Source organism: Candida jiufengensis (assembly GCF_024610255.1).
Source record: "Candida jiufengensis strain CBS 10846 chromosome Unknown scaffold1, whole genome shotgun sequence".
Lineage (NCBI taxonomy): Eukaryota > Fungi > Ascomycota > Pichiomycetes > Serinales > Debaryomycetaceae > Lodderomyces > Lodderomyces jiufengensis.
In genome coordinates, this window is record NW_026261562.1 from 1,384,021 (window position 1) to 1,411,959 (window position 27,939).

General features: G+C 27.8%; 17 protein-coding genes across 17 annotated transcripts; 11 read left to right on the forward strand and 6 right to left on the reverse strand. All coding sequences in view use genetic code 12, as the record gives it.

Annotated features, from left to right (window-relative positions):
• Positions 1–2,473: 2,473 nt before the first annotated feature.
• Positions 2,474–4,749, forward strand: SCT2 (bifunctional glycerol-3-phosphate/glycerone-phosphate O-acyltransferase; the record flags this gene model as incomplete). Its single annotated transcript, XM_051765056.1, has 2 exons — positions 2,474–3,238; positions 3,379–4,749. The coding sequence occupies 2 exons, from the start codon at positions 2,474–2,476 to the stop codon at positions 4,747–4,749; spliced, it is 2,136 nt and encodes a 711-aa protein (XP_051618407.1).
• Positions 4,750–6,166: 1,417 nt separating this feature from the next.
• KGF54_004366 (uncharacterized protein) lies at positions 6,167–6,706 on the forward strand (the record flags this gene model as incomplete). The annotated part of the gene is made up of 1 exon (XM_051765057.1): positions 6,167–6,706. One exon carries the CDS (start codon positions 6,167–6,169, stop codon positions 6,704–6,706), a length of 540 nt encoding a protein of 179 aa, XP_051618408.1.
• A 107-nt stretch (positions 6,707–6,813) lies between these two features.
• KGF54_004367 (uncharacterized protein) lies at positions 6,814–8,082 on the reverse strand (the record flags this gene model as incomplete). Its single annotated transcript, XM_051765058.1, has 1 exon — positions 6,814–8,082. One exon carries the CDS (start codon positions 8,080–8,082, stop codon positions 6,814–6,816), a length of 1,269 nt encoding a protein of 422 aa, XP_051618409.1.
• A 253-nt stretch (positions 8,083–8,335) lies between these two features.
• Positions 8,336–9,946, forward strand: MET1 (uroporphyrinogen-III C-methyltransferase; the record flags this gene model as incomplete). The annotated part of the gene is made up of 1 exon (XM_051765059.1): positions 8,336–9,946. One exon carries the CDS (start codon positions 8,336–8,338, stop codon positions 9,944–9,946), a length of 1,611 nt encoding a protein of 536 aa, XP_051618410.1.
• A 60-nt stretch (positions 9,947–10,006) lies between these two features.
• On the reverse strand, positions 10,007–10,876 carry KGF54_004369 (uncharacterized protein; the record flags this gene model as incomplete). The annotated part of the gene is made up of 1 exon (XM_051765060.1): positions 10,007–10,876. The coding sequence occupies one exon, from the start codon at positions 10,874–10,876 to the stop codon at positions 10,007–10,009; it is 870 nt and encodes a 289-aa protein (XP_051618411.1).
• A 136-nt stretch (positions 10,877–11,012) lies between these two features.
• KGF54_004370 (mitochondrial 37S ribosomal protein MRPS8) lies at positions 11,013–11,495 on the forward strand (the record flags this gene model as incomplete). Its single annotated transcript, XM_051765062.1, has 1 exon — positions 11,013–11,495. One exon carries the CDS (start codon positions 11,013–11,015, stop codon positions 11,493–11,495), a length of 483 nt encoding a protein of 160 aa, XP_051618412.1.
• Positions 11,496–11,577: 82 nt separating this feature from the next.
• KGF54_004371 (uncharacterized protein) lies at positions 11,578–12,423 on the reverse strand (the record flags this gene model as incomplete). Its single annotated transcript, XM_051765063.1, has 1 exon — positions 11,578–12,423. One exon carries the CDS (start codon positions 12,421–12,423, stop codon positions 11,578–11,580), a length of 846 nt encoding a protein of 281 aa, XP_051618413.1.
• A 712-nt stretch (positions 12,424–13,135) lies between these two features.
• Positions 13,136–14,794, forward strand: KGF54_004372 (uncharacterized protein; the record flags this gene model as incomplete). The annotated part of the gene is made up of 1 exon (XM_051765064.1): positions 13,136–14,794. The coding sequence occupies one exon, from the start codon at positions 13,136–13,138 to the stop codon at positions 14,792–14,794; it is 1,659 nt and encodes a 552-aa protein (XP_051618414.1).
• Positions 14,795–16,437: 1,643 nt separating this feature from the next.
• On the forward strand, positions 16,438–17,619 carry ZRT2 (low-affinity Zn(2+) transporter; the record flags this gene model as incomplete). The annotated part of the gene is made up of 1 exon (XM_051765065.1): positions 16,438–17,619. The coding sequence occupies one exon, from the start codon at positions 16,438–16,440 to the stop codon at positions 17,617–17,619; it is 1,182 nt and encodes a 393-aa protein (XP_051618415.1).
• Positions 17,620–17,989: 370 nt separating this feature from the next.
• KGF54_004374 (uncharacterized protein) lies at positions 17,990–18,421 on the forward strand (the record flags this gene model as incomplete). Its single annotated transcript, XM_051765066.1, has 1 exon — positions 17,990–18,421. One exon carries the CDS (start codon positions 17,990–17,992, stop codon positions 18,419–18,421), a length of 432 nt encoding a protein of 143 aa, XP_051618416.1.
• Positions 18,422–18,667: 246 nt separating this feature from the next.
• Positions 18,668–19,882, forward strand: KGF54_004375 (S-adenosylmethionine-dependent methyltransferase; the record flags this gene model as incomplete). Its single annotated transcript, XM_051765067.1, has 1 exon — positions 18,668–19,882. The coding sequence occupies one exon, from the start codon at positions 18,668–18,670 to the stop codon at positions 19,880–19,882; it is 1,215 nt and encodes a 404-aa protein (XP_051618417.1).
• A 53-nt stretch (positions 19,883–19,935) lies between these two features.
• KGF54_004376 (kynurenine--oxoglutarate transaminase) lies at positions 19,936–21,330 on the reverse strand (the record flags this gene model as incomplete). The annotated part of the gene is made up of 1 exon (XM_051765068.1): positions 19,936–21,330. The coding sequence occupies one exon, from the start codon at positions 21,328–21,330 to the stop codon at positions 19,936–19,938; it is 1,395 nt and encodes a 464-aa protein (XP_051618418.1).
• Positions 21,331–22,374: 1,044 nt separating this feature from the next.
• On the forward strand, positions 22,375–23,115 carry KGF54_004377 (uncharacterized protein; the record flags this gene model as incomplete). The annotated part of the gene is made up of 1 exon (XM_051765069.1): positions 22,375–23,115. One exon carries the CDS (start codon positions 22,375–22,377, stop codon positions 23,113–23,115), a length of 741 nt encoding a protein of 246 aa, XP_051618419.1.
• Positions 23,116–23,242: 127 nt separating this feature from the next.
• On the reverse strand, positions 23,243–24,031 carry KGF54_004378 (polynucleotide 3'-phosphatase; the record flags this gene model as incomplete). The annotated part of the gene is made up of 1 exon (XM_051765070.1): positions 23,243–24,031. One exon carries the CDS (start codon positions 24,029–24,031, stop codon positions 23,243–23,245), a length of 789 nt encoding a protein of 262 aa, XP_051618420.1.
• Positions 24,032–24,197: 166 nt separating this feature from the next.
• Positions 24,198–24,950, forward strand: KGF54_004379 (U4/U6-U5 snRNP complex subunit; the record flags this gene model as incomplete). The annotated part of the gene is made up of 1 exon (XM_051765071.1): positions 24,198–24,950. One exon carries the CDS (start codon positions 24,198–24,200, stop codon positions 24,948–24,950), a length of 753 nt encoding a protein of 250 aa, XP_051618421.1.
• A 378-nt stretch (positions 24,951–25,328) lies between these two features.
• On the forward strand, positions 25,329–26,069 carry KGF54_004380 (uncharacterized protein; the record flags this gene model as incomplete). The annotated part of the gene is made up of 1 exon (XM_051765073.1): positions 25,329–26,069. The coding sequence occupies one exon, from the start codon at positions 25,329–25,331 to the stop codon at positions 26,067–26,069; it is 741 nt and encodes a 246-aa protein (XP_051618422.1).
• Positions 26,070–26,166: 97 nt separating this feature from the next.
• CPR3 (peptidylprolyl isomerase) lies at positions 26,167–26,779 on the reverse strand (the record flags this gene model as incomplete). Its single annotated transcript, XM_051765074.1, has 2 exons — positions 26,167–26,436; positions 26,507–26,779. 2 exons carry the CDS (start codon positions 26,777–26,779, stop codon positions 26,167–26,169), a joined length of 543 nt encoding a protein of 180 aa, XP_051618423.1.
• Between the last annotated feature and the right edge of the window lie 1,160 nt (positions 26,780–27,939).

Below are 27,939 nucleotides of genomic sequence, written 5' to 3' on the forward strand. Positions count from 1 at the left end.
TATTTTGATTTGCCTGTAAACATTTCTTATTCTAAAGTTCCACCTTCATTGAATGATCCATCAGAATTAAACATTTACTAAGTGTTCCCAACCGCCAACAAGTCAAGCACAAGAGTCGACCCAAATTAACCAAATTAATTTACGTGGTGCAGGCCACAACCTTTCGACAGTTTAACCTCTAACTTCACATTAAAAACCATCAATCTAATTTAAAAAGATTTTGGTACAGGGAAGGCCTTTGACAACCTCCACCTGTTGTTAAATCCTAAGCATAAATCCTAAAATTTAAATATCTTCTAAATTTAGATTGTATATATTATTTTAAAACCCCAATTGTATTTATCATTTTAAAACCCCAAGTTGAATTTATTGTTGTTGAATCCCAAGTTGTATTTATTAATGTTGAATCCCAGATTGTTATTTGTTAAACCTGAAGTTGATAATTTATATCTATGAAAAAAGTAGTTGACTTAATTTGTTTTTATTCATTTTTGTTGATTTATTTTGATCTATAATATGAAAAGAAGAAAGTGATATGAAAAAGTAAAATTTTCTTTGAGAAATGATAAAGTATAATGATAATGATCTAGTAGTAGTTATTTGTTAATGGATATTAATAATATATAAAATCTAAATAAAACTAGTTTCTCAAATCTTGGGAAATTAAACCCTTATTTATAATCGTTTAAAATCATTTCAAATCAAGGGCCACGATCCTTAATTCTCATATTACACCAATATAAAACAATATTTTACCATACTTAAACTAATGAAAGGGGCTATTAATAAATTAAATCCCCGCATGTGTAACCTCTGGATTAAATTATATTGGGTTGTTTCAGATATGATCTATAACTTCTAATTTTAGATTAATTTTCTTAACTATACAAAATAAACTATTTGAGGTTTGCACGACCTGACACATTTAACTTATCTATGATATAACTCCTCACTTTCTTTAGTTGACAAGGCGTTTTGAACGTGAGGGGTTCACAATGGCGTGATTAATTAATTGATAAACATTTGCTATTCATTATCCCTTATTATAGATAATATCTAAACTAACTCTTTATTTATTTATTTATAAGTTTATTTATAAACAGGTGGTAGCGATTTCATTTTAAATCTTAAGTATGTAATTCTAGTTTAGTATGTAACATATTTAATCGTATGTAATTGAGTTTGCCAACTATTAGTTGTTTACTAACAGGACCTTCTCTAATCGATACTGAAACAAACTCTAGATCTTGTGTAACAGATTAAGAACTACGTACTACTAACATTTTTTTCTCCCACTTTCAAATTTATAATCCTTGAAAAATAATCAAAATTCCGGTTTTTAACTCAGGTGCTTAATCAATTTTTTAACCCTAAGAAGTACGTAAACTTTGTAAAACGCCACGTGACTGAGCCGGAAACGCGTCTGAAACTACCACCAAAAGACATAGTCAAGTTATTGTTATAAGTATTAGGATCAACTCAATATATCAATTGTTCAAGTACCAGTAAAATATACATTTTTGAGTAGTATAATCTAGTATTGTATTCATTTTATTAACAAGTTTGATAACTTGAAAAAGATTTAATTGTTTTTAAATAGGGTTTTCCATAATATACAATCTAGTTTAAAAGTTACAATCCAAAAACACATTATTTATAATCAAAGAACAGAATTGTTTATTTAAACAAATTAAAAAAAATACAAACCATACTTGTTTAAGCAGATTCAACTGTTGATAATTTATTCTAGTTTGACTTTTGCTTCAAGTAATATAAAGCAAAGAAAGTATAGTATCTAACTTGTTTGTAAGTGTAATTTATTACATATTTCTGTATCTTATTTTACAAATTCACTACAAAATGGTGGTCCTTAGAGTGTCACTTGTTTCATCTTTACAGCTCATTTAGATGACATAATCTTTGTCCAAATCAATATCTATTAATATATCATAGTAATGATCTCTAATTGTGTAGTACATTTCAAGTAGTACAAAAATAATTTAATGTATAATGATTTAAAATATTTAAAGTTTAGTACACAATTTCCCCTCAAAATAATCTTTTTATTTTTCTGAGATAGTTTCCAATTACTGAAATGTTAATTTTGGAATTCCCCAACAATCAACAAGGTGGATTAGCTTGTGATTATTAAAGAATTCAACCATTGCCTTTCACATCGAGAAGAGTATAATCTGATATATAGATCATTACACTTCATAAATTATTATTTTTTGATTTTGTGATATCAAAAGATTAATTAAGAAAAAGATAAATAAATATAAATTCTAAATTAGATTGCTTGCGTATTAAATCATTTCATTTTTCACCAATATTTCAAAAACTTGTTTTAAAGTAATTCAACTGTCACAATTGAAAGCCCCAATCTACTACTAATCAATTTGTCAAACTAATTGCAAGATTTCGCGAAACAAGTAAGTTTTTGAATTAATTTTTTGGTTCATTTTCGCCTACAATGGATACTTCAAATCAATCAACCGTCACAAATCCGTCATCAAGATATAAAGATAAATCATTAATCTACTTCATAAAATTAATTTTCAAATTATTAGCATATGATTCAATCATATGGTTCTTTAATATAATAATTCATACATTTTTTAGAGATGTTCAAACAAGAGGTTCATTTTATATTCCAAAAACAGGTCCAGTAATTTTCGTTATTGCACCACATCATAATCAATTTGTTGATGGATTGGTAGTGATGACTAAAGTCAAAGAAGCATCAAATCGAAGAATAGCTTTTTTAATTGCTAAAAAATCATATAATAGAAGAATTATTGGAGATGCAGCAAAATTATGTAGTTCAATCCCAGTTGAAAGAGCTCAAGATTTATTGAAAAAGGGAACAGGTAAAATTCTAGTTGATTCAAATGATGATAGAACTTTAATTGGTGAAGGTACTGAATTTACAAAAGAATGTGAACCAAAAGGTTTAATTGGTTTACCAAATAGTTTAGGTAATTCCCAAATTTTAGAAGTAGTTGATGATAATAAGCTTATCCTTAAAAAAGCATTTACATCCCCCAAGCGAGAAATTCAAGAAAGAATTGATGAAAAATTAAAAAATGGTACTGATTTTAAAATTGCACCACATATTGACAATCATATTGTTTTTCAAAAAGTTTTTGACCATCTAAATGAAGGTAAGGTGCTTGGAATTTTCCCAGAAGGTGGCTCACACGACTCTCCACGATTATTACGTCCTTTGAAGCCAGGGGTATGTTTCTGATTAAGTTAGGTTACTATTATTTATAATTTCAGTTTCAAAATTGATTTTATTGTTTTTGAAAATGAAATTTTAAAAGAAAGTAGCCAAATATTTTACAAACTAACCTATTACTAACTGCTTACATATAGATGGCTATAATGGGTCTAGGAGCTGTGACTCAACAAATTGAAAAATTCAAAAAAGGTGAAATTAACAAAATTACTCCAGTTAGTATCGTTCCTATCGGACTTAATTATTTCCACCCCCATAAATTTAGATCTAGAGTTGTAATTGAATTTGGTAAACCAATACTAGTTGATGAAAGAATGGCCAAAAATTATGAAGAAAATTCACGTGAGGCTGTTGACAATTTAAGGCTTTTAATTGAAAATAAGTTAGAAGAAGTTACAATGACTTGTGAAGATTACGAAACTTTAATGGTCTTACAAGCAGCTAGAAGATTATATACATCAGGGAATAGAAATAACATCCCCTTGCCAATGGTTATAGAAATGAACAGAAGATTAATAAAAGGATATGAACAATATAAAGATCAACCAGATGTAAAAGAATTGAAAGATTCAGTATTAGAATACAATAAGAAATTAATGAGATTGAATTTACATGATCATCAAGTTGAATCCCTTAATAGATCAAATAGATTAGAAAATATTTGGATGTTTTTAAAAAGGTTTTTCACATTTGGATTATTTATGTCTTTAAGTTTACCTGGTATTATATTATTTGGTCCTATTTTCATAGTATCTAGAAGAATTTCCAAACAAAAGGCTAAAGAAGCATTAGCTAATTCAACAGTTAAAATAAAAGCAAAAGATGTTTTAAGTACTTGGAAAATTTTAGTTGCAATGGTTTTAGCTCCAATGTTGTATAGTTTTTGGTCCATTATCGGTACTATTATAATAGTCAAGACGAATTTATTAGGTAAATATCAACCATCATACATTTGGATATTTTTATACTTCTATTGTTGGGCAGTTTTAACTACTTATGCATCATTAAGAATTGGAGAAATTGGAGTAGATTATTATAAATCATTAACACCATTATTTTTATCAATGTTAAGTATGGATCAAGATAATTTTCAAATTGAAAAATTAAAACAAACAAGAGAAGAATTAAGAACAAAAGTTAATGAATTTTGTGATAAATATGGACCTGGAATCTTTAAAGATTATGATGAATTTTATAAACAATATAATAAAGTTGGTGAAGGAGAAGAAGAATTTGAAATTATATCTAGACAAAAAGAAGAAGCACAAACTGAATTTAATAAATTACATAGACAAACAAGTACTTCTTCATTAGATTTTAATTTAAAGAATCTTTCTGATATTCCAATTTTTGCAGCTGCTGATTTAGAACAAACTAATGATGTTAATTTAACTAAAGATTCAGAAGAACTTGAAGAAGAACAGCAACAAGAAGAACAAATCAAAGATAATGATGATACTCCAAAAGTTAGGTTAAGAAAAGCCATGAAAGATAAAATTTCAGAATAATGTGATACGATAATTGTATATAATTAATAAATAATTTTAATACTTAACTGTTTTACCTCTCTATTTTCTCCATTTGGCGACGAAAGGAGTCGACCAGCGACTAAGCCGTGCTAAATTTATAACGTGTTTTATCTTTGTTTCACTCGATAATTTAAATTACAGAAGATTTTTTATAAAGTTGCTTATTGTGTAATTTTAAATTGCTATACTAATTGTTTTTCCAAACAAAGTAAAAAAAATTTGAAACAATAAAATAATTTTTATACTCCTTAATTTTGAAACACAAAAGTGATTTTTATAACGCGATTATCTATAAATAGTAATAAAATTAGTTTGATTGATCTAGATTTGATAGATGAGGCAGTGAAAAAAAGTGATTAACAATATGAGTTTATATATATATACCGACAAATTCCATTAATTTTGAAATGTAATGCATCACATCAATCAACTTACTTCAACATATTACTAATATTAAGAATTCAATTTCGATACATTCTAGTCAAAGCTAAAATACATTCAAAATGCATCCAGTTTTAATTTGCTTATTAATATCATTAGCATTATCCACAATAATTCCAGCAGATACAGAATTAAAAGCAAGATCACTAGATTCACTTCAAAAAAAAGAAGAAATAAATAATGAACCTAGATACAAAATAGATGAAGCTATTCTGTTTAATAACAAAAGAGAAATTAAAGAGTATAATAAGTTGAAAAGTAGAGATAATGGAAAGTTATATAAAAAGGAAGTTGTCAACGGATTAGTATAAAGAGGTTAGGTCCAATTAATGAAGTTATGATTATTGTTCAATTCCATTTGTTTTTTCAAATTTAGCAAATTATGATTAAATTATGATTTGCTTACACCAAAAAGTTTTTGCTTCAAAGATAAGCAACAATTTGTTTATAGTTTTACACTCATATTTAAATAAATGTACAATGAATTAAATTTAAAATAATCAAAATTTGAGTGTCGTGAATTTTGAATGTCACTTCTTATTTCTCTTATAATGTTTTATGACACATGTTGTTGCAAATTACATAATAATAATAAAAAGAAATGTTCAAACTATGTAAAAATAGTTTAATTTTTTTTGCCACCAAACGCTACCAATTACTATGACTGAATCATTCATTTTATTAGTCGGAATCTATTACGTATGATGTTTTTTTATTAAATTTTATAATACATAATATAGATTTCTTATCTTTTTATAAAATTCCCAACAACAACCGACTTTTTTCAACAACAAATTAATAACTCAACTACTAACTCACTTCATATATATAACAACAAGATCTCATTACTATCTCCATTACAATTTACAACAATACGAAAAAACAATAATTTCATATAACATTTGTATTCATTTTCATATCAAACAATAACAACTATTTTCACAACCAGTACAAAATGAAAGTAACAATTAGATTATCAACAGAATCTTCATTACAAATAACAATCCCAGACAATTCAACAGTTGAAGATTTGAAAAATTCAATAAAAGTATCCTCAACAACTACATTACCAAAAGATTTTAAATTAATTTATAATGGTCAAAAACTACAACCTTTTAATTCAACATTATCATCTTTTGGAATAGATTCAACCCCCACCACCAATCCAATAAATATTATATTAATGTCTCAAGGTACAGATACTCCACCAACCTCACCACAAATTGTATCAACAAATTTAAACTCATCAATACCTAATTTATCAACAACCACAATTAAAAAAACCAAAAAGAAAAACAAATGTTCATTTAAGAATTGTTCATCTACTCCATTAAGAATGGTAGGTACTTGCTCTCATTGTCAAGGTAAATTTTGTGCAAAACATAGATTATTAGAAGATCATATTTGTATTGGATTACAAATTTGTAAAGATAATGCTCATGAATCAAATGCCATGAGATTACAACAAGAAAGTACTTTAGCCAGTAGAGTTTAAATTTTAGTGGTTATATATAATTGAAGTATATATTAATGAATGTTTTAAGAAAGATTTAATTAACAATTATTTATTTTTTAAGACTTATAGCTATGTACATTTTTTATTTACTCTTCGTCTTCATCTTTTGCTAGTAAATTATCTAATGCTTCTTGGTATTTCCCATTAGTTACATTATTAGCTTTTCTTAGCAACTCCTCAGCTTCTTCATATAAATTATCTTGTTCTTTTGATTCAACGTCATATAAATTACCTAAAGTAATCATAGCTTCAGCAATAGTTACCCAAGATTCAGGTTCATCTTCATCTTTAGCTTCTTTTAAATGTTCAAGGGCTTTTTCAATTAAATTTTGAGATAATGATAATGCTTCTTTAGCGGATAATCCTTCTAATTCTTCAATACCTTCATAATCATCATCAAATTTTAAAGTTATATAAATGTTTGTTGGACCTTCTGATTCTTGTAAAAATGATTGACCTAATCTTTGATTTATAGTTTTTAATAATTTTGGTTGTGGAGTTGATAATTTTTTTAAATTGTTTAAATAAGTTATGGTATGATCTCTCCACCATTCATTGTATTCGTCTGTGTTTTGAATTGGGTATAATGGGTGTGTTTCTGGTAATTCTAATACTTCTTGTTCCTCTTCTTCTTCTTCTTCTTCCTCTTTTTCTTCCTCTTCCTTTTCTTCTTTACCAAAATCATCAATAATTTCCAAAATATCATCAACTGATTCTAGTATGTCTAAATATTCCTCATTATTAAACGCTTCATAATTCTCCAATTCATCTGCTTTATCTTCAGCTTGTTGATATATTTCTAATGCATTATCCAATAACTCAGCAATATTATTATCTTCTTTTAGTTTACTTTCCAAATCTAGTTGTGAAACATATTGTAAAATAATTTGATTCAATAATATTTTAGATTTTGTAAATAATAATTCAATATCTTTAGGATATTTCTCCAAACCATCATCAATTCTTTCCAAACTTGCTTCAAAAAATTCTTTAATTTGTTTTAAATCATCAGTATGAAAATTAGTTAATTCACTTAATGCAATTGAATAAATCTTATAAAATATTGGAGGTAATGTTTGATCATCTTTATGATTTCTTAATATTCTATCACATTCATGTATTATCCCATTAACAATCAATTCATTGTCTCTTTCTGAATCTATATATGTCTTATAAAGACCTTTTAATTCTGATATTTCATCATTTGAATCTGTACCTTCTGGTAATTCAATTGTCAATTCATTTGATTTTGATGATTCTACTGGTTGTGATGAGGTTTCCTCTGTTGTCGTTGACTCAACTTTTTGCTTTTTAGCTTTAGCTGCTTTCCTCAAACCTAATGTTCTTTTTGCCATTTCTGAATTAATAAATTGGATTGTAAAGACATTGATTGCATCTCTTATTAACTGAAAAATCATACTATGTAAACATACCCTTATATACAGTACCTCGTAAATTTTAGTTTGGTAGCACGAATGTCTGACATTAGTCACGTGTAATTTGTTTACTAAAAAATTATTATAAACTACTTACATAATTACAAATAATAATTTTTTGCAACATATTGAGAATGATTCAACTACATATCACTTCGAATCATCATATCAAATGACAAATTTATTAGCATCATTAAATATTAAAGGTGAAAGAATACTACTATTTGGATATTCAAATTTAGCATTACTACGAATAAATTCAATATTAGAAGCAGGAGCTTACCCCATATTAGTAGTACAAGATGATGATAAAACGTTAGATGCCATAGAACAATATGATTTGAACTCAAAAGTTGAGATTATAGTGGACTCGAACTACAAAGATAATATTGAAAATTACTTGACATTATATGGTAACAAAGAATCAGATGGGGTAATAGATAGAGTATTTGTAACATTACTAAAAAATTCACATCAGGAAATTAGGGAAAGAATTTATAAATCATGCAGAAAATATAGAGTTCCAATAAACACGACAGATTATCCTGATTTATGTACATTTACATTATTATCAACTCACACCCAAGGAGATTTTCAATTAGGTATAACCACCAATGGAAAAGGTTGTAAATTATCATCAAGATTGAAAAGAGAAATAGTTAAAAATTTACCATCAGATATAGATCAAATATGTACCAATATTGGGAATTTACGTACTACAATTCAAAAAGAAGATCAAATTTCAGAATTGACAACAGGAGAAAATGAAGATGATTTACATAACTCAAAAAATTTTAATTCATTAGTTAAAGAATTTGATCAAACTAAAAATGATATAAAATTAAGAAGAAATAGATGGCTTTCACAAATAGTTGAATACTATCCATTATCAAAATTATCAAGCATATCAATAGAAGATTTGAAACAAGTATATAACGAAGACAAATCAAAATCACAACCACTTACAGAATCAACAACTACCACCAACAAAGGCAAAATAGCATTAATTGGAAGCGGACCAGGTTCGGTATCTTTATTAACAATAGGAGCACTACAAGCAATAAATCAAGCTGATCTTATATTAGCAGATAAATTAGTTCCACAACAAGTTTTAGATCTTATACCGAAAAATCATGGACCTGAATTATTTATAGCTAGGAAATTCCCAGGTAACGCTGAAAAAGCACAAGAAGAACTTTTATCAATGGGATTAGTAGGTTTAAAACAGGGGAAATTTGTAATAAGGTTAAAACAGGGAGATCCTTATATTTTTGGAAGAGGTGGTGAAGAATTTAACTTTTTTGAGGAACATGGGTACACACCAATAGTTGTACCAGGTATTTCATCAGCATTAGCTGCTCCAGTAGTAGCAAATATACCAATGACTCATAGAGATGTAGCAGATCAAGTATTAATATGTACTGGTACCGGTCGTAAAGGGGTGGTACCTAATTTACCTCATTTTGATCCAAATAGAACTACAATATTTTTAATGGCATTACATAGAATTGTTGAATTAGTTCCCGTGTTAATTGAAAAAGGGTGGGAATCTGATTTACCAGTTGCAATAATTGAAAGAGCAAGTTGTCCTGACCAAAGAGTTATTAGAACCACACTATCAAAACTAGGTGATGTAGTTGAACAATGTGGATCAAGACCTCCTGGATTATTAGTTACTGGTTATGCTTGTGAAGTAATTTACAAAGATAAAGATTTCAAAGATTTTATAGTTGAAGAAGGGTTTAATTATGATTTTGATACTTCAAACATTTCCGTAATTTAATAGAATTTTATAGACAAAATGTATTATTAATTAATTTATTTACAAGAAATCACCTTTAAACTATAAATCTTCCAACATAATTTCTTCAAATTTAGCATCCATTTCATCAAATTTAGAAACTAAAGTCTTTGATTTACCCACCGAATCAAAATATCCATCAACATTAGTCAAATTTCTTTTTAACTTATCATTATCTGGAGGTAAATTATTTAACATATCAAAATGCATTATAAGACATTTTGAAATATCACAAATATCATTTTCAAATTTTATTGCTTCATTTGTAGTTTGAGGGTAATTTTTAATAATAAAATTTGTATCAAATGTACCTTCTCTTGTGTTCATGTAAAAGTTGATATATTCTTTTAAAATTGCTGTTATTAAACCTGGTGGGTATGGTTTATGTTTTTGATCTAATTCATTAAGTAAAGCAGAATATCTTTTTCCATCATCTTGTTTTTCATCTTGAATTAATACAACTGGATCAATTATTTTGATTTTTCTTTCGGGATCATGTTTACTCATTGATTTTTCAATCTTGGTGAGTTCTTCATCAGATGATATAAAAGGTATTACATAAAATCTATACTTATTGTTTAAATCTGATCCAATTAATTTATTTCTTCTTTTTATACCTGTTGATTTTTCATATTCTTCAAATTCACGTTCTGTTAAATACTGTGTTGGTCTTTTCTTGTCAACTTGTCCTCCAACAAACCATATCAAGACCCATGAGAAAGCAATAACGTACAAAATGTATCTTATTCTTGGTTCTTTTTTTTGTTTTGATAAATCTTTATGGACTATAACATAATTTCTTTGAAATTTTAGGAGTGGTTGAAATTTATAGATTGGAGATATTGATCTTCTTGATACTACTGATCGCTGAGATATTAATCTTGTTAATTGAGGTAGCTGGTATTTGAACATTGCATTGATGATTTAAAATGGTGTGAGTCTTGATCTTTTGGTGTCTCAAAAAAAAAACTAAACTTTTATATGCACAAAATTTTTCATAATTTTTCAGTTATCAGAATCAACTAACAACCAACCAATCTCAATAAAAATGCCAGTTGCACCAACCTCACTAGTCACATTATCCAAACTTTGCGCCCACTTGAAAAACTGCACAAACGTTTCATTATCCAAAACAGCAGTTCCATACAATAGAACAAATTTACAAGTTGCAATTCAATTATACAATCAAGGATTTTTATCAGGTATAACAAGAGGTTCCAATACTGGGCCCGATATAATACCCATAGATGCAACACCAGATAATATAAACACACGAAGAATATGGCTTGATTTAAAATATAGAAATAATTCACCTGTTATTACCAAAATAGAAATGATTTCAAAACCAAGTAAAAAAATTGAATTAAGTATAGAGGATGTTAAAGCATTAGCTTCTGGGTTAAAAGTTAGAAGAATTGATCAATTACAACCTTCAGAGTGTTTATTTATTGAACATGAAAATGAACTTTATGAAATAAATGAAGCTGCTAAAAAGGGATTATCTGGTAAAGCTTTATTCAGAGTAAGGTAATAACCAAGAGAGAGATATAATGAAAAATATAGAGATGTACTTGTAAATAACTACTTAATGATTAAAATTTGGTTAATGCTATTTAAAGAGCTACTTGATTTGTAGTTATACTCCCCCAATTTGTCATATCAACTTGCCAACCTTTCCAAATCATTAATTTTTCTCTAAAATCTTCAGTTGAATTAAATTTACTTAAATTTTGTTGTGATATTGAAGCAAATTCATTTTTAGTGAATATAGGTTTTGCAGGAGTTATTGTTGAATTTGTAGTTGATGAAATTGAATCTGTTGTTTTAGATGTTGTTGTTGATTTGGTTTTTTTCAATTGTTCATTTTCTTGCTTTAAATCTGTTAAATTATCTTCTAATTCCATTTTTGAAAGTTTCATATCTTTTATTTCATTTCTTAATCTATCTATTGTCTTTTTTTGATCTTCAATTGTCTTTTGTAACTCATCTATTATCAGAGTGTCTGACTTTATTGAATCTAAATCATGAGAGGACTTTTCTTCTGATGGTTTTTCAGTTTCATCTTTTGATGGTTCTGTTTGAGCAGGTTTCGATTCTGATGATTTTTCAGTAGTTGTATCATTCGACTTTCCATCAATTATTGTAGTTGTAGATTCCTCTGGCTTTTTAGTTTCTTCAATTGTATCTTTCTTTTCCTCTACATTTTTGTTAATAGCCTCAGTTCTATCATCAGTGACAATGGGTGTTCCCTCTTTAGTAGATGATTCCCCAACATCTTCTTCTTCATCTTCATCACCACCTTCTTCTTTGGTTTTCTTAGTTTTCTTCTTTTTATCTTTCTTTTTCTTCTTTTTCAAATCTTCAAATTTTTTCCTGGCTGCTTCTAGTCTTTGTTCTTTCGTTAATTCTGTGTCTCCTTCTATTGGATCTTCAATTGGTTTTGATTCTGTGTCTGACATTTTTGAAATAAGTGTTGATTAGTGATTGATTTGTTAATGATAATTTATTTTGTTTGTGCGATTATTTATGGTGACATATTTAATAAGTTTATCACCAATTAAATTAATATTGTAGTTAGGAAGTTTCAAAGTTTGTAAGTTCTTAAAATGTATAAAACTATACGATAGTCATAAATTGACTTTAAAAGAATTATCATGGAGTTTTTGAAAGAGCTCTGTTGAAACACTTGATTTTTATTAAGAAGTTTTTTGTCGTTAGATTAAGGATGTTAGGATATTTTCAGCTTCACATATATACATTTGACAAATTTTTGCAACCAATTTGTATGAAATATATAAATAAAGAGTTTATTGTAATAGGCCCTGGGCTAATCTGTTGTAATTCTTATCAGTTGAAGTAGAACAACCACTGATCAATCAATTTGGTTGAAAAGAGATCTTTTATGTTGATTGTGGAGATATCTCATACTAGATATCTCATAGGTCTAACTAATTAAATACATACATACAAATCGTGTCTCGCTTATTATAAACCAAAATTAAATAGATCGGTATAAACATTCCAAATCGAGATCTAAAAAGCGCAATTACCGATAAGATCTTCAGGAGTGAAAAATAAGTAAATAGCACAATAAGTTCTATTGTATTGTTAGAATCTTCACAAAATGTCAAACCATATACCGCATACTTTCCTCTACTCAGCTTTTAGTCAATGAGTTCATCATCATCTTCGTCATCATCAACATCAACAACAACAGTAGAAGTACCACAACAAGCAATCCATTCATCATCATCAAGACATCATCACAATCACAATCAAGATCCACAACAAATATATACAAATGACATTCCATTAAGAGACCTAAATAAAAATCAAGATAATTTAAATATTGCAATATCACAATTTGAATCAACTCAACAAAATGAAAATATAAGACGACGTAGATCACGAAATCAAAACAATGAAAACCTAAAAACAGAAGAAGAAGATGGATTAATGTATAATTCTGAAAAATTAGGTAATACATTCCCTGAAGGTGGTCGCGAAGCTAATTTAGTATTACTTGGATCATTTATGGGATTAGTTGCAGATTTTGGGATTCCAAACACTTTGGGAGCAATTGAAAGTTATGTTTCTTCAAATCAATTAAAAAATGTTTCAAAATCTGAAGTTGGTTGGGTTTTCTCCTTGTATTTGGGAGTAATGTATTTATTTAATGTATTTTTTGGTCATTTATTTGATTCATTTGGTGCTAAAAGACCACTTATAGCAGGAACGTTAATGATTTGTGTAGGTATATTGTTGACTGCACAATGTGAGAAATTATATCAATTTGTATTAAGTTTTTCAATTTTAACTGCATTAGGTTGTTCAATTGCAATGTCACCACTTATTGGAGCATTAAGTCATTGGTACTTACGTAAAAGAGCAATGGCTTGTTCTATAGCTACTATTGGTGGATTAGTTGGGGCATCAGTATTTGCAATAATGTTACAACAATTATATGATAAAATTGGATTTAAAAATGCAATGAGAGTATTAAGTTGTATTTGCTTTTTTTGTATGTCATGTTCGATTTTTTTAGTAAGGGAAAGAAAACCTGAAGATAAACAAAATTTACCTTCTACTACTAGTATTAATTTTGAAATCATTGAAGAAGAAGTTACAATTCCTGATGGTCAAAATGAAGTGGAATTACAAAATCAAGAATCTACTAAAACTAATTTATCTATAAAATCTAAAATTAATCATTTTTTCAAAGAAGCATTAGATTTAAGTGTTTTAAAAGATATGAAATTTGTTTCATTAACAATGGCTGTATTTTTATCAGAAGTTGTATCAATGACAACATTAACTTATTTGGGTTCTTATGCATTAGCATTTAATGTCAATAACACTTCCGCTTATTTAATATTAACCATTGTTAACATATGTGGTATCCCATCAAGATTATTATCAGGAATAATAGCTGATAAATACGGTAGATTCAACATGATGATAATCACATCTTTATTCACAACAATAAACATTTTTGCATTATGGTTACCTGCAAAAAATGTAAAATTACTTTATGTATTTAGCGTATTTTTTGGAATATCAACATCAGCAGTATTATCATTAATTCCTGCATGTGTAGGACAAATTTGTTCAAGTGAAACATTTGGTAAAATATATGGTACTTTATATTTCTTTTTAGGATTTTTAACTATATTAGGAATGTATTTAGCTACTTTAGTTATAAATAAGGAGACTCAACAAAATTATAGAAATTTTGTTATTTTCGAAGGGTTACTTAGTTTTGCTAGTGTTTTAAGTTGGATTTGGGCTAAATATGCTGCTGTTGGTTGGAAAATATGGAGTAAATTCTGAAAATATATCCTGATAAATGTATAGATCTATTAATAGAAACCGTTCAAGCATCAAATCATTAAGCTTTTAAAAGAAGTCAGTATTTACTGGTTTCAGGCTCAACTTTCCACAAACCCTAAATAATTGGTTTACAAACCATAATTAGACGAATTGAAGATTATGGAAACTTTTTTTTAATATACCTTGTTCAGGTTTTAATAATAATGCAAAGTCTAAAATCCTTTCGTAACCACAACAGTAGATTCAAAATTAAGCCAGAATATGTACGGCAAAAAGAAAAGGAAAAAATCCACTTGTAACTGTCTCAATTGAATGTGGTCAATTTACTTCATTACTCCACTTTTTTCAAAAACAAATGTTACCATTAAAAAATGTGTCAAACTTAAGATTTACAAAAGGATCGTTCAAGAAAAAAATATTTAGTCATCAAAGATTTCTTGCTACATTTTAATATCGTGAGACCCTTAACTATTTTTGTGAAAGTTGTAGATGAAATTTGAATACTGAAGTTCCATATATAGAAAAGCCTTACGATTGTTTTAATATTTCCATGTTCAGTCTTATTGAAACATTAAATCTCATTAAGGATCAAAATTTATTTATTGTTTTTTTTTTGTTTAAATCTAATTAAGGATATAGCTTATATTCTCTCATAAAAATGGCTTGAACAAAGGCTCATCTACTTTGTATTAAAATAAATACAAATAAATTTAATACTAGTAAGCTGATTAAATAAATTTATTTGGCTTAGGGTTTAAAAGATGAAGCTGATGAAGCAGTTAATGTTTAATACAAATGCTCTTAGTTAATAAAATGGTTAGGAACAAATTGGTCTATCACACCTAATTTTAAAAATTGTTTTTATATACAGTAAATTAAGTAAATTTTTTTTGCAACCTTAATGGTTAACTTAAACTAAAAAAAATTTAAAACGTTGTTGATACTAAAAAAAGAAACGGCATCAACACCAATACATTTTAGTGGGATATTAAAATTAAAGCAAATACTTTAAAAGTTGTAAGTAAATGGCAAAACTAATAATTAAAGTTATGGAACAACAAATTACTATAATACTATTTAAACCATAACTTAAATTACTTTAACTCTAAATCTTTTAAATCTTTTACTCTTTAGTTCAATTTGTTTCTTTGTGTTTTAATTGTTTTTAATGATGATTAATTAATTTTCAAAATTTTATGGTTACTTTTAAATTTTCAATTTTTTTTAAAACTTAAACTAAATTTTGAAGCTAATATCTTTTTAAACTTATATATCATTCCCTTTTCAATCATTACTTTAGTATTCTATTAGATTTCAATTGTTAATATCAAAATCAAGTTACTAAATTTTCACTTTAACTAAAATTTTTTTGCAAAAAATTAAAGTGGTTATCGATTTAAATAATTTTTCATTTTTTTTTCAATTTTTTTAGATTTAATCATTACATTACATAATTAATATAATTTATTATACCAACTATACTTAGTCAATATTATAAATATAATTCCAAATCTCCTTCAATTTTAAATCAAGATTTTGACATATTTTCCAGTTTACAATCACAAGATTTTTAACATTCTATCACATCACAAATCTAATCTATTATAAAATCTTTATATCACGTCACAACTACATACTACAAAATGAATCAACAAATAACAGATCTATTTGAATATCTAAATAAAAGAGATGAATGTCCAACTGATAATGAATATGATGGTCAATTATTTGGTGCAAGAATTTCTTCCATATTTGTAATTATGGCAACTTCAGCATTTGGTACTTTATTTCCTTTATTATCTTCAAAATATTCATTTATAAGATTACCAAGTTGGTGTTTTTTTGGTGCTAAATATTTTGGTTCAGGAGTTATTGTAGCTACTGCATTTATTCATTTATTAGAACCTGCTTCTGATGCATTAAGTGATCCTTGTTTAACTGGTCCAATAACTGATTATCCTTGGGCTTTTGGTATATGTTTAATGACTTTAATGATTTTATTCTTTTTTGAATTAGTTGCTTATCAATATATTGATAGAAAAATTGCAAAATTTAATGGTAATAATGAAGATTTTGAATTAGGTGGTGGTGGTGGTGGTCATTCACATTCACATTTTGGTGATGAATCAATGTATGTTAAAAAGGATATTAAAAAGGATGAAGTTGAAAATGAACATGATTTAGATGATGATGAAGAAGAATTAGAAGAATCTAAACAAAAATTAACAACTTCAAAAGAAAATAATCCATACCCATCACATTTTCAACATGCATTAGAACATCAAGATCATGAATTAATTGGAACACCAGTAAATGATAAGAATAAAGAACAATATTATGGACAATTATTAAATGTATTTGTTTTAGAATTTGGAGTTATATTCCATTCAATATTTATTGGTTTAGCATTAGCTGTCGCAGGAGATGAATTTAAATCACTTTATATTGTTTTAGTATTTCATCAAATGTTTGAAGGTTTAGGTTTAGGTACAAGAATAGCAAGTACAGATTGGACAGGTTATAGATGGACTCCATGGTTATTAGCTTTTGCTTATACTTTATGTACTCCAATTGCTATTGCTATAGGTTTAGGAGTTAGACATTCTTATCCTCCAGGATCAAGAAAATCTTTAATTACTAATGGTGTATTTGATTCTATATCTGCAGGTATATTAGTATATACTGGTATTGTTGAATTAATGGCTCATGAATTCTTATATAGTGGAGAATTTAAAGGTAAAGATGGGTTTAAAAAAATGTTGATTGCTTATTTTATAATGTGTTGGGGTGCTGGATTAATGGCATTATTAGGTAAATGGGCATAATATCCCTAGGACTTTATTATTTATCATTATTTTTAATATTACAGACACAGACTTAACCAATATCATTCTTTTTATTTTTAGGGCGATTTTATAGATTTTTATATTAACATTAATATAATTGATTTTAATTTTGAAAATTAAGTATTGTATAACTGGAGCATTATCAGCCGTTAATGCATTTGTTGAAGAGGAACATCTTTAAAATTTTGTACGAGTAAAACTAAAATTTGGTTGCAAGAAATTCCGTACGGATATTTAAAGAAGTTTCAGAAAAAAAAATTACATGATATTTAAAGCAACAATTATTTCATTACAACAACCAAATTTAATCAATCAAAATATAACATACATCTACTTACACACAAATAGAATGCGCTCAATACTTCAAATAAGAAACTCACTCATAAGACAACCAAACCATACAATAACAATCCGTCTTCTCAACACTTCAATAACAAGATTATATTCAAAATTCAATGAAAAATATCAAGGCCCACCAAAACTTCCCCGTAAAGATCAAGAAGAATTCGAACGTTTACAAAACATAGCGATGTCACAAATAGCAATAGAAGATTATAATGATCGGTTAGCACAAGAACAACAAAATATGCAAGATATAACAGACAATAAACCACCTGTTGTACAAGAAAATTCAGATATTGGATCTTTTGCTTATCTCAAGACTATTCCAGAATTTGAAGGTGATGTTAACCCTAAAACTGGTGAACGTGGTGGTCCAAAGCAAGATCCTTTAAAGAGGAGTGATGAGTGGACTTTTAATGGTCGTACTATTGATTTTTGAATTAACTACTTTGATGCGGTTTTTAGTTAATGTTGGATTTATATAGGTTGATATACACTTTCAAGAGCTTAACAATATATTGACTCTCGCTGTAATATATTCACTAACGAAATATTTTGATCATCTTCTAAAATTGTAGGGTAATATTAAATCTCTTATCTCCTGCATATTATTAGTATATTTGATATCTATATGCACTTCAATTTTTTCACTTTAATGTACAGAATACCTTTCTTAAAAATAGTTATGGACTTCGATCCATTGTCATTCATTTCGTCACCGAAAATAGAACATGAGATAGAGGAGTTAGAGACAGCAAAAGACGACAAATTAATTTCCAGGGTAGAAATACAAGAAAACGAAGAAGTCCTAGATGAAGAATCAATAGAAGATGAAGATGATCATTTACAACCATTACATATTCTAGACCTACCACTCCTAAAATTAAAACCAACTTATGAAACATTATCAGTAATACTAAAACTACTATCACCAGATGAAAAACTCAACTTTTCTCAAAATAATGAAGACACTATAGTAAATGAAGAAGATATACTAGTTTCAAAAAACATTCTTTACGAAGAACTACAATTATCACTAGTTTGGCTAGAACAACACTGTCCTCGTTTTAACAAAACCACGAAACTTATGTACTTACCAAAATTATCAACATCACTAAAACTTCAATACAATGACTACAACGCCTATTTAACGCGAATAATTTCAAACGAACTACCATGGCTTTCCAACAACCAAAGAGAAATTATTCATAACTTAACAAGTTTAAGAATAAGTGAAAATTGTGGACGAATGGCTCAACCTGAAATTATTAGAAAGATAACTTTCCCAAACCTTGACACAAAAACTGGGAGATCATTTATAAAACTAAAGGAACCATCTATGACTAATGATAATTTGGGATTAAAAACTTGGGGTAGTTCGTTAATTTTAAGTCAACGATTAATCAACAAGTTTGAGTTGGGTAAAGAAGTTCCTGTTTTGGAGTTAGGTTCAGGTACTGGATTAGTTGGTATAACTTTAGCTTTATTGGGTTATAATGTTTATTTCACGGACTTACCTGAAATTTTACCAAATTTAAAGACTAATTTAGAACTAAATGAGTTAAAACAAGAGTGTTTTGCATTGGATTGGTCAAAACCCGAGTCTTCGCCATTGTCATACAAAAAATTTGAATGTATTGTAATAAGTGATCCAATTTATTCATCTTCACATCCTAAATGGTTGGTTAATACTATCAATTCTTATTCACTGAATTCTATGAACAGTTTTGTGTTGATTGAGTTACCATTAAGACCTAATTTTGAGAACGAAAGGAAAGAATTATGGGAGTTATTCAATTCTTACAATTTTAAAAAAATTGAAACGGAAATTGAAGATGGTTATGATGATTTTGGAGAAATGAAATTTTGCTATAAGAAGTTTCAAAAGATCATAAAATAGAACAATTATCCTAGAATCTATAATCTTGTATATTCATAATTTAATAAATTAGTCTATAAATAATTTTTCAACAATTTTAATTTCTCAACAGCTTCTTTTAAAATCAGATCATCTTTACAAACAGCAAATCTAATACAATTCTCCACTCCATTACCTACTCTATTTGACTCAATTAAAAATTCAGTTGGTGGAATTCCCACAACCCCTATCTCTTTAATTAACCAATATGCTAATTTGAAATCTAATGTTTTTCTATCTAAAATTGATTGAGGGAATTTATAATCTTTTGGAATTTTCAATTTTGATAAATTCACAAGTAAAAAGTATCCACCTTGCGCTTTTGTATAAGGTAAACCTAATTCATCAAACACTTCAGTGAAAATCTTATACTTCTTAACATAATCAGATCTAACTTTTTCAAAATAGTTTAATTCTTCTACTTGTGAAAATGCTTGTGATACAGCTTGTTGTAATGGTGCAGGTGTTGAGAAACAAATTCTTGTATGAGCAGCAGTTACGTATTTGATTAATGGTGCTGGTCCTTGAATATACCCTATTCTCCATCCCGTAGCAGCAAATGATTTCCCAGCTGATCCAACGGTAAATGTTCTTTCTCTTAATTCAGGTAAGGATTCTAAGGTTGCAGGTCTAGGGAAATCTGGGGTATAGTATAAATTCTCATAAACTTCATCACTCACCAAAAGTAAATTGTTTTTTATAACTAATTCTCCAATTCTATGTAATTCTTCTTTTGTAAATATTTTTCCAATTGGATTATGAGGAGTGTTTATTACAATCATTTTTGTTTTACTATTGATTGATTTTTCTAAAGTTTCCCAATCAATTTCCCAATCATCACCACTAACATTTTGACTATTTAATTTTTCAGGGTACTTTATCTCAACATATCTAATTTTAGCACCAGTCATTTCAATGTTTGGAATATATTGATCAAAAAATGGCTCGAATACAATAACTTCATCACCAGGAGTTAAATATCCAAAAAATATAGCAAACATACCTTCATTTGCTCCCGTTGTGATTTGAACCTCTTCAATAGGTACTTCTCTTCCATATGCTTTTGAATAATGAGCCGCTATTTGTTTTAACAAGTTAGGATTACCTCTTGCATGAGCGTATTGATTAAATTGAGGTTTTATCAAAGCATCATTTACCGCATCAATGGCAAATTCTGGTGGATTATATGAAAAAAAACCCTGACCTAAATTTATTATTTTATTTGTTGGATCTTCTTCTTGAGCTTGAGCTGCTGTTTCATTAATTAATGACCATATATCTTTTTGACCTGGTTTTTGGAAAAAATATGGATTATGTAATGATGCTGGATCTTGTTTTGTTGTTGTAGTTGTTGTTGACATTTTTTTACTCGCTAAACCAATTGAATATCTTCTTATTGTTGAGTTATTGGTAATAATACTTCTCAACATATAACGTGTATAGGTTGGTTGTTGAAAATTGAAAATTATCTGATTTTAGTAATTTTTGATAAGAATTGAAAAAAAAAGTTAAAAATAAATTTCTAGGACTTAAGCCACAGTCTTTTGAAAAATTTTGGGACCAATAATCGAGTTGTAGTGATTTTGATACCGACCAAGACGATAAATTATATTAATTCTCGAGAAAAGTGAAGCAATTTGATCTTTTGAAAGATTTTGAGGAATAAATATTTTGAAAAATGGGGTATATTTTTTACTATATTATATTTCAATGATTCAATCGATTGACTAATTTGGAAATACGCGCTTAACTTTTTATATCTGAAACAATTCATTGTAGATCTTATGAGCTAGATCCTTTAGATTTGATTAGATTGGATCTTACTCAAATATCAAATATCAATTAATACTTAATCACTTAATTCTGATTCTCTCTTGACCTGAGAATTCTTTTGTATTGATTGTGTTTTCAAAAACTTATTCTGGATCACCAATTCTTAATGCAAGCTAATTGTAAAGTATGAGATAATTGCCACTTCATATTAAGACTTCTTTAAAATCAATTTACCCTAATTAGGTAAGAAAGGTTTTGATTACACCCTCAAACAAAACTTAGTCTCTATAACAATCTGAAGTAAGCAAACATTCTAAAAATTGATATATAACAGATTAAAATTAAACCAATCAAAACAACAACAATAGTAAGATCCATAATTGTTTTATAGTCTAAACCTTTTAGTTAGTCAATTTGAGCTGATAGATTGGTTGTTCTGTCAAAGATAAGTGAAAAATTTTGAGTTGTAAATCTTTTTTGCAACCAAATTAAATATTCATTTACATATTGTGTACAATTTATTAATTTACAACCAATTTTTTATTTTTAAAGGAATTAACTACAAACCAGCAATTAAAGATGAAACATTTATAAAACAACCAATCGTCAGTAAATATAAAAATGAGTGAGTTTGCCGTCAAAGAGCACGTTAAACAAATGATTTCTTCAGCTATATCTCACCACCATTATCCTAATCATAAATGAGTAAAAGTCCAGTTAAAAAAGATGACCCAACTTCAAGCAATAATCCAGGTTGGTTATACAAAATAAAATCAATCATTTTTTTAAACAACAAGATAATAGACTTTGACAAAGTTCAATCAGACAATAAAACCAAGGATGATCAATTAAAAGAGATTCAAGATTTTAAAATTCCAACTTTACCATTACCAAATAATTATCAAAAAAGATTACCAAAATTAAACTACAATTTAAAAACAAGGTTAAATTTTTTGTCTATGGAAATTTATAATAGTTCTAAAACAACTCAACTGTTTTTACATCAAAATGAAGATATTGTAACTTTAGAATTTATTGCATTTACAAACAAGTTCAAATTAAAATTATATAAATCGTTGAATAGATTAATTAATGAAATTATAGAAATATCCAAAATTTGGTATAATTCCCCGATGTTTGGATTTGAAATTATCAAGCTTATATTACAAGAAAGTTCAAATTTTATTGTTGGTTGTCCATATGATCCCATCTTGGTTGAATGTTTCTGTTTTACTTTATATTGTGATTATGAAATCTTAAATTTAGTTGTGAAATTAAAAGATCAATTGAAAAGATCAAAGTTTAAAAAATTTAAAAATGATATTTGTTTAAATATGTTGATTGTTTTCAATTTAAATATTAAAAATGGTGATGAATTTGCTAATGATTTTATTTCTAAATTTATCACTTTATGGGTTTATGCTTTATTAGATGTGAATTAGCTCAAAATCTAGATATTTATATAGAAATTTAGTTATTCACTAAATATAATATTTTTGGTATTATTTCTACCCCAAATTACCTCTTATCAAAAACAGTCTATTACCTATTTTCAAATATTCACTAATGCTATTCCTCTTTATTTTTTGAGCCATCTTCATCATCATAAAGGAACATCTCTTCAGGAGTCATAAACCTTAATTTCGCATTTTCTGCAAATTTTAAATCACTATCCAGAAAATCGTTTTTTCTACCAGCAGCATCACCAACATAAAAACTATTGGGGTAATCAATTGTTTGATTGTTTTTGTTTAATTCTGTCTCTAGGTTTTCCCACATTCCAATCTCTGGTTTTCTTGACTTCTGATGCTGTTCATCAGTTGATGTTATTCCCTTTACGGGTTTTTTAGGTGATGCAAATACGTGAATTTCATCAATTTGATAATTTGTTATTAGATCATTTTGAATTAAGTTTATTTTCTCTTTTAAGTTGTTGTATGATTTACTATTATTATTCACTACTACAGCACCTTGATTTGTGAAGATTACTATAATGTAATTATCATTATGCAATTGTTTTAATTTTTGAGGTATTTTGGTTTTATGATTTCCCCACCATTTCCAATCTGATGGACCTCTTGAAAACTTATTACCTGATTTTGATTCAATTAGGGTACTATCTAGATCAAATGCTGCTATTTTCACTTTTCCATCCTTTATTCTTGACTTTGGTGGTATATTTCGTATTAGGTGAGTACCAAATGTTTCCCATCTATTTTTAAAATTTGATTTTGTAATGTCTTCATTGATTTTTTCTGTTAAAACTTTTGGGGAAACTGACGTACTTGCTATTTTAAAATCTTTTGATCCATCTAACTTTGGTTTACTTATCATCGATGTTGTATCATTTTTCTTCATAGTAGTTCTAGATATTATTTGAATGTTGTTTGTAGATATTGATGAAATTGTTAAAACACGCACCGCAAATTTATAATTAAAGTGGTAATGTCTAAACTTACATCTATTTGCTTTTATCAAATATGCTAACATCAAAGGCACCGAACTATTATAAATTGGTTATATCATGTCTGAAGAACAAAAGATAACGGTTGATCAATATGGTAGAAAGAAATGGAACTTAGAAATATATGCAAAAGAAGCAAAAGATAAGAAAAACAAAAAGAATAATCAAAAAGATCAAGAACAATCACATTTACTAGATCTAAAGAACAATGACACATCACAAGCTTACTTAAAACATAGGGACAACTTATTAAACACCTCATTAAGTGCTGTTAAATCGTTCAACTTAATAAACCCAGATCAAAACAATTCATCATCATTTGGTTCTAACAAAAGATTTGGATTCTTTTGCCCCATATGTGATTTATCATTTCGTGATAATTTGGCGCTTATAGACCATTTGAATTCTCCTCAACATGTAAATAAAGTCATACAATTAAACCACAAGGAAGGTAAAGAGGGTGAAGAATTAGGTGAAATATTAGATGGTGGTATACGAAGGGCAAGTGTTGCTGATGTTATTTCAACTATGGAAAAACTAATAAAACAACGTATAAATGAAAAAAATCAACAAGATAATGATAATGAAGTTAGTAATGGTTTGACGTTTAGTGAAAGAATTGAAAGACGAAAACAATTTGAAGATCAAAAAAGGGCAAAAAGGCTGAACAAGAGACAATTGCAAAAGCAGCGAAAGAAGCAAAGACTACAAGAGGAAGAAGACGAAGGAATCAAGAATGGATTGGCTGTACATGATAATGATATGAATGAAATGATGGGGTTTGCAACATTCGGTTCTACAAAAGCCAAATAAAATTGTAAATAAAATTAAATATTAATACTGATGATTAATGACATACTGAGTAATGAGCTTGAGCTTGAGATGATCTGAACTCTATAATCTACTCTTCCATGCAAATCTATACTTGAAACACTGATTTCTAGTATTTGTAGTAATCAATCATGGTAGTGCATATAATTACAAATTATTTTAGTAACAAAAAATTTATTATGAAAAATTTAAACCAATAAAATTTAAACGAAAAGTAAACCAAGTACGAATCGTTTAAAACATCACCATCATCATCAATTAATAAAACACCAATTATCCTAAATTCACTGCCAAATTACTCAATCTTACTTTTTTAATTATCTATACACTCACTAACATCAGCATATATACTTAATCACAATGAAGTTCGCATTTAAATTTCCAATAACATCATTCCTTAAATTCAAACCAGGAAAATTTAGTTTGCAATTAGAACAAGATATACGTTCAAAATTAGATTCATTACCATCAGTAACGAAAACATATACAAATCCAGATGGTACACCAAGAGTTCCAACCGATTCTGAGTTCAAAACAATAGCAGATTTACAGAATATGTACTACAAGAGAAATCATTCAGAATGGAATTATATATTACCAACTGTATCAAAAGACGCATTAAAATTATTTGAAGATAATTCAAATGATTTAAAATATTTCCAATTTGTCACTAAAGATGCTGGGAAAATAATAGATAAAATTCCATACAAGGATGATAAAACAGGAACATTACAATGGAAAATTATAAGAGAAACTCCAAAACAAGAAGGTTGGGAAATCCCATATTTTTATATAGTATTACCAATTTTCGCATATGTGTTATATGTTAAATATACTTCACAAATAAAAGCAAGTGAAACTGATGGTCCAATGTGGGCTGAAAAAGAATTAAGATTAAGAGCAATGGAAGAATACTTCCATGGTGATACTGCTAAAGCTATTGAGTTCTTGTCTAATGAAAATAAATCTGAAAGAGAAATTCAAGATAGAGATGATATAGTCATTTCAAGAATTTTAGCCGGTGATTATGATAAATTATCTCAATTGAAGAAGAAAAAACCTGCAGAAATTGTTGAATTAATCGAAGGACCAAGTATATAGTTGTACAATTAACACATTGTATAATAATATATGATTGTAAATTATTTATATATTTGTTTTTTTTGCAATCACCTCTATATTTACCTTCCTAAAATACTTATTCTTCCGAGACTCCTGATTCTTCAATTACAATCTTAGCAGTAGTTCTACCTGATTGTGAACCATAGCTTTCAATCTTTTGAACAGTGTCATATCCATCAGTAACTTCACCAAAAACAACATGAGCTCCATCTAACCATGGGGTTGAGACTGTGGTGATAAAAAATTGTGAACCATTAGTATTTGGTCCAGCATTTGCCATTGATAACAAACCTGGTCTATCATGTTTTTTAGTGAAATTTTCGTCAGCAAATTTGGTTCCGTAGATCTAAAAACTATTAGTTAGTAAACTTGATTTATTGATCCCTACTTGAGAATGCACAAATTATTCAACATACAGATTTACCACCCGTACCATTAAAATTGGTAAAATCACCACCTTGTAACATAAAATTTGGAATAACTCTATGGAATATTGATCCAGCATATCCAAATCCCTTTTCACCAGTACATAAAGCTTTGAAATTTTCAGCAGTTTTTGGAACTACATCATCATATAATTCAAATTTAATAGCTGGTTGAATTTCTCCATTTATTGAAGTTTTGAAATATACCTTTGTACCTAATGCTTTTCTAGTTGCTGAAAAATATCTAATTGATGTTTTAAACATTGCTTTGATATATTAGAATCTATTGATAGGAGTATAAAAAGTTAAATTACAATAATGAAAAATTCCGATACTTTTTCTCGCAGTAGTAAAATAAATGTATGATAGAATTTTGAAGAATTAATATTGTCAGCGATATTTGAGACACAAGATTACCAATACATATGCGGAATACTTTTTGTTGTATTGATTGTGCGAGTCTCTAAAGCTCAATTGATACACATAGAAGTTTTTGAGCACATCTTTTACCCGATCCATTCAACAACACCACTTTGAATACTATTTTATATGTTGGAAAATTGTAAAGCCAATTTGCGTGGACTTCCTAGCCTGAATGTAAGTAACATCTATTTGACTAAATACTTTTGAATGGACCTAGAGCATAGGTTGCAATAAGACCTTTTCAATTTGCAAGTTGAATGATTATTAAAAAAGAGTTTCCCATTTGTGCGCATTAGTTTTGCTAAGTGCGTACAGAACTCAACTTTATGTCAGTTCTTTAATTTACCTGACATAAGACACAAAATTGATGAAACACAATTTGGTAGCCCCGAATTCTCGGTTAAAAAACGGCTGTAATGGTTTCAAATAAAGTGCAAAGTTGAGCATTCAAGTAAATTAAAACATCAAGTGACTAGATTCTGAGTATGAACAAGAAAGGAAAATCTCATACGAATTAATTTCACTTTCTTATGGGGCACAGAATTAGGCTTTGTAGTTGTGTAGAGAAAATTCAAGATTTTAATCTGATTTCCTAAATTGGATTTAGATTAGCATAACAAATATTTTGCTATTTAGATAAGTACAAATCGAGTTTTCTTTTTTATTATTTTTACTACCTTTTCTTTATCAATTGATCACAAGGACCTACTTTTATCCATACAAGTGTAGAATTATTTATTTATATATTTATTAACTTCAAAATTCTAGTTTCATTATTGAATGAAAAATATTTGTGAGACATTTCACTGACTTGAGTATGGGGGTTACCTGATTTGACTACCTGAGATGTTTTCCCAACCCAATGGACAATGGATAATTTTAAAAAGCTTAAAAAACAACCTTTGAAGACAAACTTAACTAACTGATTGGACTGTGATAAAATGACTAACAACCCTTTTTGACTATGATACTTGAGATACATAACTGTGAGTGGGCAGGTT